The 8793-nt window shown below is 52.8% G+C and overlaps 1 protein-coding gene across 1 annotated transcript; it reads right to left on the minus strand.

Moving 5' to 3' along the window:
* Positions 1-4544: 4544 nt before the first annotated feature.
* LOC116781666 (olfactory receptor 14J1-like) lies at positions 4545-5516 on the minus strand. The gene has a single exon (XM_032677349.1). The coding sequence runs from the start codon at positions 5514-5516 to the stop codon at positions 4545-4547; it is 972 nt and encodes a 323-aa protein (XP_032533240.1).
* Between the last annotated feature and the right edge of the window lie 3277 nt (positions 5517-8793).

Consider the following 8793-nt stretch of genomic DNA (forward strand, 5'->3'; position numbering starts at 1 on the left):
AAAATAACAGAAACTAATTTGAAGGAACTGTGACTTGAGGAGTAACAGAAGGGCTTTTCTCTTTTCTTCTTGGACTCTTGTTGAAGAAAAAGAGAAATTTAATCTGATGTAAATATATTATTTCATCATAGAAGAGATAGTTAAGTTGTTACCTATATATATGTGTATGCAAATAAATCTTTGTAAGTATTTTCCCCTTCCTCCAATGCTGAGTAGCTGTGTTTTGTCTGAAAACCCTCTCACACTGAAGCAATTGTGGGAGGGGGGCTTGAACTTGGAAACTGAATTTTTGAGAGGTCTCAAACCACCACACCCAGCTATTGATGTGTCCCCACATCTCTGCCTGGGTGTGGGTGTGAATTGACTGTGGTGTGAATGTTGTTATTGTGAATCTATAATTCAGTCACTGTTAAAATTGTAGCACATGCTATTGAATCACTGGATAACTATTGAACTGTTAATTAAGTGCTAATAATCTCTTTTGCCCCCTTATCTTTGGATCCAAATCCTTTGTGCCCTGACCCTCTTGCATCCCAAGGCTCTGTATAATTCATTCCTTTTCATCAAAAAATATATATTTTTCATGACTTCCACTTTAAAATATCCCTCCTTAGCTAAACTGCAAAACAAATCCAATTAACTGTTCAAGTCTTCAAGACTTGAAGACAATTAAAGGAAGGGAAATAACTTGTTTTTCTGTGTTTTAATGGTCCCCATGGTGTGTTTCGAGTTGCATCCATTATCCTGAGGTAGAGAGAAGATTGAAGCAGCTGCTCAGGAAGTCAGAAGCCAAACTCCAAGTCCCTGGAAGCATTGCTGGGCCCCACTGAGGGCAGGCACTGACAAAGCCTCCCCAGGGACTCCTTCGAGCAGCTCCTTGGAGGCCAGGAGTGCAGGCAGACAAAGGCTCTGGGTAGGCCCCTGCAATGCTGAGCAAAGCCTGCCTTGGTTTTGTGGAGCACAAAGGCCAAGGCCTGAGCCCCAGGCCCTGGCCCAGCAGATCCTGTCCCTCCCGGCTGGCTCAGGGCTCTTTGGGGGGCACTGGGATGGGAGGGGGAGGAACAACAAAGGCCAAAGACTGGGCAACCCCTGCCAGGCTCCTCAGGGAGGGGAGAGGCAGAAACCAAGTGCAGAACCTGTAAGGCAAGTTGCTTGTGGTGGCCTGAGTGGCAGAAGCAGCTGCCAGAGGCAAGGGGACAAAGGCCTGGGTGCCTTTGGGCCTTGCAGCCCTGCCAGAGCCCTTGGCCATCTCTCCTGCAGGCTGTCCTGCCCTGGCCCTGCTGCTACTCTGGCCTTGCAGGCTGCACACACCCCTCCTGCTTTCCCACCCCCCTCCCAGCAGCATTTCTAGACCCTCCCTGATGTCTCTGCACCAACTCTGGCTGTTGCCATGTGCAGTTGGCCTTCTGAACCTGGATCCTGAGCCCCTGTGCCACAGGACATCCCTCCCAGAGCCCAGGCCCTTCTCCTGGGGGTCACTGCAGAGCTGAGCAGATCCAGGTCACCTCCCATTCCTCTGCCAACCCCCTGGGCCTGCTCTGGGCCCTGCAGGTCCTTGCCCTGCTCCCAAGGGCTGTGGAGGTGGTTCATGGTCAGGGCTTGGGGTTTAGAGCTCAGGGTGGGGATTAGGCAGAACTTTGACAGGTTTGTTGTTCTGCTGGCAGTGTCTGGTTCATGATTAGGAGAAGAGCTTTTGGGGCTAGGTTAGGATTAAAGCTTGGCTTTTCATACTAATACTTCAGGTTTGGGATTGGGGTGGGCATTAGAGGACAAATAAGAGTCTGGAGTTCTGGGTTTAAGCTTTTTTTGGCTTGGAATTAGAGCAGTGGATTCCTTTCAATGGGAGGGGTAGCACTTTTGGGTAGTATTGAGGTTTGAGGTTACAAAGAGGGTAAAGGTCCATCAAGAATGTTTCACACTCAGTGTTTCAGCACCCTCAGCATTGCCTGAACCTGTTTTTTACCTCATCAAAATCTTTCTTCTCTGTTGACCATCTCCTTTTCCTTCGCCCAAATATCCCATACATTTTTTTCCAGTTCTCCTGACCTCCCCAAAACCTTTCATCTGGATGGGCTCAGCTTTGTGATGACCCTCAGGACCCCTGAGCATCTGCCTGCCCTCCTTGGCCAATCAGTTCCTGGGAACACCCCTGGCAGCCCAGCCCCCAAGGGCACACAATGTCCTGTTGTGCTGGAGAGGACCCTCCTCAGCCTGGGCAGCAGGGCTGGAGGGGGAGGATTCCCTGCCCCTCCCCAGCTGGGCCCTTCCTGCCCACCAGCTCCTGTTCCAAAGGGCTCCCACACACCCTGGGGCCCTTGTCACACTTGGGCACTTGAGCTGCCCCAGGGCATCTCTGGGCAGTGGCCAACCCTGTGACTGCTCTGACAAACCAAACCCATATTCTATAACCTGATTCACTCTCAGTATGAACAGGTTTGTACAGCTACTAATCAAAACAAATTTCCTACCAATGATTTAAATGAAGAAATATTGCTCAGAGGAGCTCCTGAATTTTTTGAACACATTTCATATCTCTAATTTTTCCTCTTTTGTTCTTCATCTGCCTATTTTTACTGTCCAAGGTCTCTCCAAGGTATGTGTCCCTGGCAGTGTTGTCATATCAGTGAGCTGTGCTGTGCCATGAGAAAGGGGACAAATGTTCTCAAGAACAACACCAGTCTTGGTCCCAGAACCCCTCTAACTGCACAGGTGAGATGCTGCCCAGGCTGCTCTTGGGGTGTGGAATGAAAGGGTCAGGACAGAAAGGTAGAGGAGGGTGATGGAGGAGACAGGGCCATTTGCAGTGGGTGTGTCCAAGGCTGGTGGAATGAATGTCCCTGGGACAGTAAAGGCTGTTCGTGGAGTCATCCCCAGAACTGTCAGGGCTCTGATAGGGCTCCAGAGCTGAGCTGGGCTCCTGCCCTGCTCACACCCCCAGGGCTGTGCAGAGACACAACTCCTTCCCTTGCACACACACCCCCAGTTCCTGGCAGCAGGGGCAGTGTCTCCCTGGCTCCTGCTGCCACTGCCAGGGGCTGGAGGCCCCTCAGCCCTGCGGGGTATCACCTGCTCTGCCCTGTCTGAGATGTCCCAAGGCCTGAGGGATGGACAAGGCAATTGTGATTATTCTTGGCTGCTCTGGGACTGCTGTCCTGGGGCAGCTTTCCCAGGGTGTCCAGCACATGGAACAGACCTGCTCTGCTTCTCCTTCACATCCCTCCCAGGAGGGTTGGTTCTGTGAGGACACTGCAGAGCCCCTACCCTGCACACTCACACACTTCAGCTCAATACTGGGGTTTTCTCTCCCTGGCACTGCCCAGTCCAGCCCTTCCCTGGTCCCCCCATCTCCCTGCCCCTGCCCCAGTCCAGCAGAGCAGCACAGTCAGGTCTGGCCCTGCAGCAGGAAATGGAGACCATGTAGGTCAGGGACAGGCCCTCTGTGTCTACAATGCTCAGGAGAGCCCTCTGTGTCTACAGTGCTCAGCAATGCCTGAGCATCATCAGCTCAGGCAGCTCCTGCTGCCCCAGGGCCAGGGCAACCTCTCTCCATGGCCCCTCTGCTCACACAGGGTGTGCTGCTCTTCTCCTGGCACATCCCATCTCCCCACAGAGCCTTTCCCCAGGGGAAAACGTCTGTGCTGACCTGAGCAGCCCTTCCTGCACCCCCTCCCTGTGCTCCCCACAGCCCCCGAACTGGGGGGGCTGCTCTGCAGAGCACGGGGGCTGTGGAGCCCGGGGCCATGGGGGACTCTGTTGGGCTGTGCTGTTCAAGCTGGGAGGCAGAGCCAGCTGATGGTGCTCCCTGCGCTGACCACCTCTCACAGACGCTCCTGTGTGGCCATGGAGGGGGTTCAGAGGGGCCCTGCCTTGTTCCAGAGCTGGGACATGGCTTTGGAGGCTTCTCTTGATTGACCTGTGGAAGTTCACTGAGGGGAAGATGAGTCACTCCCCAGACTCCTTTACCTGTTCCTGCTGTGTGCCTTGTGCTCTCATGGATTACCCCAGACATGTGGTACTGTATCACTTGGTGACTCCACCCCGGGCAGGATTCTGCTGTCCTTGAGCCCAACTCTGTCCCAGCAGTGCCCATGGCCTGTCCCTGCCCACGGTCACAGCACTGACACCAAGCAGAACAGGGACCAACCAGCCAGAGCACTCAGGGACCTTCCCCAAAGGCACAGAAGGAGAGTGTTGAATTGGGAAGTATCAAGTGCTGGTGCTCCCTTGCAGTGCTGCTGTTCTGGTCCATTTTTCCCCAATCCCCCTGCACACAGGCACTGCCTTGACATTTTACAAAGGTGTCTGAAGAATCATCTCAAAAACACCAGGTTTCTACTGTGTCCTTTCATTTGTTTTAATATACAGAGAGGGTTCCTCATTCACCCAGGGGCAGGGTCAAATTCAGCAGGAAGACAGTGAATTAGAAGCAGGTCCAGAACAAAATTTTATTGTGCACTACATCATAAAAAGTCAAAATACTGAAGAAAACATTCCTAGCCCCTCCAAAATCCTGAGAAAAGAGAGTTGACCAGTAGCAAGTAATGTTATGAGTGATTTACAGAAGGAAAAATGCAGCTTTTTGCTTCTGAAAAGCATCCAGGCATTGTTTTCCTCAAGGAAACCTTGAGTTCCTGGTTCCTCAGGCTGTAGATGAGGGGGTTCAGTGCTGGAGGCACCACCGAGTACAGAACTGACAGGACCAGGTCCAGAGATGGGGAGGAGATGGAGGGGGGCTTCAGGTGGGAAAACATGACTGTGCTGAGGAACAGGGAGACCACAGCCAGGTGAGGGAGGCAGGTGGAAAAGGTTTTGTGCCGTCCCTGCTGAGAGGGGATCCTCAGCACAGCCCTGAAGATCTGCACATAGGAGAAAACAATGAAAACGAAACAACCAAATGGTAAACAGACACTAACCACAATGAACCCAGTTTCCCTGAGGTAGCCTGAGTGTGAGCAGGAGAGCTTGAGGATGTGTGGGATTTCACAGAAGAACTGGCCCAGGGCATTGCCCTGGCACAGGGGCAGGGAAAATGTATTGGCTGTGTGCAGCAGAGCATTGAGAAAGCCAGTGGCCCAGGCAGCTGCTGCCATGTGGGCACAAGCTCTGCTGCCCAGGAGGGTCCCGTAGTGCAGGGGTTTGCAGATGGCAACGTAGCGGTCGTAGCACATGACGGTGAGGAGGGAAAACTCTGCTGACATGAAAAAGGCAAAGAAAAAGAGCTGTGCAGCACATCCCATGTAGGAGATGGTTGTGGTGTTCTGGAGGGAATTGTGCATAGCTTTGGGGACAGTGGTGCAGATGGAGCCCAGGTCTGTGAGGGAGAGGTTGAGCAGGAAGAAGCCCATGGGGGTGTGCAGGTGGTGGTCGCAGGCTACGGTGCTGAGGATGAGGCTGTTGGCCAGGAGGGCAGCCAGGGAGATGGCCAGGAAGAGCCAGAAGTGCAGGAGCTGCAGCTCCCGCCTGTCTGCCAATGCCAGGAGGAGGAACTGGGGCATGGAGCTGCTGCTGTTGGACATTTGTTGCTTCCCAGCTCAGGGACACTGTTCAGAAACATGAAAGGACAGAGAGAAGTTGAGACAGACTCCTCGAAGCAAAGCCACTTGATTGCTCACAGAAATGCCCTGAACTGAAAGGCATTTCCTTTCGCTTGTTTGTGGTGGCTGAGGGTGCTGTGAGGATCAGGAGCTCTGCCCATGTGCTGCCAAGGGCTCAGTTTTCCTCTGCTCCAGTGGGGCCATGGAACTGGTCTGTGACAGCATCAAACACTCCCAAGGGATGTCAGGCATCATCCACATTGAATGGAAAAGTTCAGTCTCCACTCTCAAGACATGGAACAGTGTGTGATTCAGTGGAAAGGTTTAGCATGTCCTTCAAATAATGTTGTCTGTGTTTATTATTTTCTATGGTTGCATCTGGTACCTGTTCTTGTTTAGGAGTACAAATCCTCGTTTTTATGATGCAAACTGTAATGAGACTTTAAAAAGTGAGGACAAATAGCTCAGCTCTCTGTAGCTCAGTGCAAAGCCAGGAGAACTGCAGTGTCCCTCAGTCCATTCCCATCATCCCTGTGCTCTCTCCCTCGTGCTGCCTGAACATAACTTCACATACAAATTAATTTTTAATAAACCCAAATACCTACAGCCCTATGAGTGGAGGGCATCACTGTTTAAAAGGGCAGCTTTGTTAAATGTTCTCTGTTCCAGCCCAGCAATGCAGCATTGCCCAGGGGGAATCTCTGGCTGTGCAGGCTCTGATGGCAACATCACAGCAACCCTGAGGAGACTGGAAAAGTGACTCAGAGCTGTATGTAAGGCACAGGTGTGGGGATTTCTGATACTGCCTGGTCTATTCTCCTCTAAGATGAATATATTTGGAGTTTCAGTGCCTCCCCCTGAACTGTGATGTTAATTTTATGATCAATTTCCCACCTAGAAAACACATATTTGAAGATGGAAAGAACAGGATCCTCCACTTTCAGGTATCCCATGACTTGCTGTGCTTTCTTAAAACTCATCTGAGAAATGTTCTGCAATGATCTGGAGCTATGAGCAGCCCTCACAACCTGCAACCTACTCTAAACAGGTGAAGAGCCCTTCCCTGCCCTCCCAGGGGTTGCTCCTTGCCCACAGACCTTCTCCCCCAGCCCTGGGAGCAGCTCCCCAGGCCGGCTGAGAGCTGCCCCTGGCAGGCAGCAGAGTCCCTGCCCAGCACAGCACCCTGGGCTGCAGGACCCTGCTCTGCCCCACAGTCCTGGGCACCCCTGGCTGCACCCCTGCCTTCACAGCTCTTCCAAAGTGCCCCAAAACAGCCCCTGCTCCCCCATCCCATCAGCTGGGGCTGGACCAGCTTTAGGAGATGCGATGCCTCCAGGAGCTGCCCCTGCACTGCCCTGCAGCCACAGACTCACCGTGTGCAGCCCTGCCAAGATTCCTCCTGCAGGGAGCTCTCAACCCTCCTGCCAGTGCTGAGCCCCTTGAAGCTCTGTCTGTGCCCTGCTGGTGTCCCTGAGCTGGCCTGGCAGTGCCCTCAACCCTGCTGGGCTGTGCAGAGGAGCTGCTCCTGGGCAGAGCTGTCTCTCTGCAGCGCTGCCCGCTTGCCAGGAGCAACCTGGGTGCCAGGAGCCCGGCCCAGCTCAGCAGCACAGCAACAGCCCCAGGTATTTCATGACCCTCAGGGGAATTTGGTGTTGTCTACGTGCGACAGTCTCTGAGAGTATGTAAAAAATATTCTCAAGAACTCAAAAGGAGTTTGAAATTGCAAAGTTTCTTCCAGATCAGTTGTGCTGCCCAAGAATACGTTGACTCCAGAGGTGTCCAAGCGGGGCAGGGCCGGCGACTCCGGTCCGTGCGGTGGCGGGGGGGAGGCAGCGGTTCTGCTTGATTCCATGGAGTTCTGGGGAGGCACAGTGGGTACCATGAGACTCTTCAGTGTCACTGTGGCCCCTTGGTTCCATGACATTCCACAATGTCCCTGTATTCCTTTGGTTCCATGAGGCCCTGCAGTGTCACAATGACCCTTGATTCCATGCGGTTCTGCAGCATCAGAGTGGCCAAATGATTTCAGCAGATTCCAGGTGTCCCAGGGTTCTTTGGGTTCCCTGAGGCCCTGCAGTTGCACAGTGGCCCCTTGAGCCCATAAGGTTCCTCAGTGTCACAATGGCCCCTTCATTCCCAGAGGTGCCACAGTGTCGCAATGGCCCCTTGATTCCACAAAGTTCCACAGTTTCCCTGGGTTCCTGTTTTTTCCATGAGGTTCCCCAGTGTCACAATGGTCCCTTAGATCCATGGGCTTCCATTATGTCCCAGGGTTCCTTTGTTTCCGAAAGGACCTGCCCTTTCAAAATGGCTGCTTGGATCCATGAGATTCCAAAATGTTTCAGGGTTCCTTTCTTTCCACAGGGTCCCAAGTGTTTACTGGCCCCTTCATTCCACAAAATTTCACAGTGTCCCTGAGTTCCTTGGTTTCCATGAGGCCCTTGCAGTGCCGCAATGGCCCTTGATTCCATGTTGTTTTCCAGTGTTACAATGGCCTCCTGATTCCGTGGGTTTTATCAGTGTCACAATGACCCCATTATTTCAGAAGGTTGCACACTGTCCCTGAGTTCCTTGGTTTCCATGAGTTCCTTGGTTTCCTACAGTGTCACAATGGCCCCTTGATTCCGTGAGGTAGCACAGTGTCATCACAAAGCTGACCCCACCCAGATGGAAGTTTTGGGGAGGTTAGGGGGAACTGGAACAATAGGGATAAAATAATTGGGGAAGGGAAGGAAATTGAGGCTTGGCCAACAGAGAGGAAAGATTTTGATGAGGTAAAAACAGGTTCAAGTAATGCTGAGGGTGCTGAAACACAGATTGTGGAAACAGTCCTGATGGACCTTTAACTTGTTTGTAACCTCAAGCCCCAACACTACCCAAAGCGCTGCCCCTCCCATTGAAAGGAATCCACTGCTTTAATGAACTACCAACAGAACAACAAACCTGTCAAAGTTCTGCCTAATCCCCACCCTGAGCTCTAAACCCCAAGCCCTGACCATGAACCACCTCCACAGCCCTTGGGAGCAGGGCAAGGACCTGCAGGGCCCAGAGCAGGCCCAGGGGGTTGGCAGAGGAATGGGAGGTGACCTGGATCTGCTCAGCTCTGCAGTGACCCCCAGGAGAAGGGCCTGGGCTCTGGGAGGGATGTCCTGTGGCACAGGGGCTCAGGATCCAGGTTCAGAAGGCCAACTGCACATGGCAACAGCCAGAGTTGGTGCAGAGACATCAGGGAGGGTCTAGAAATGCTGCTGGGAGGGGG

This window comes from Chiroxiphia lanceolata, unplaced genomic scaffold, assembly GCF_009829145.1.
Source record: "Chiroxiphia lanceolata isolate bChiLan1 unplaced genomic scaffold, bChiLan1.pri scaffold_52_arrow_ctg1, whole genome shotgun sequence".
Lineage (NCBI taxonomy): Eukaryota > Metazoa > Chordata > Aves > Passeriformes > Pipridae > Chiroxiphia > Chiroxiphia lanceolata.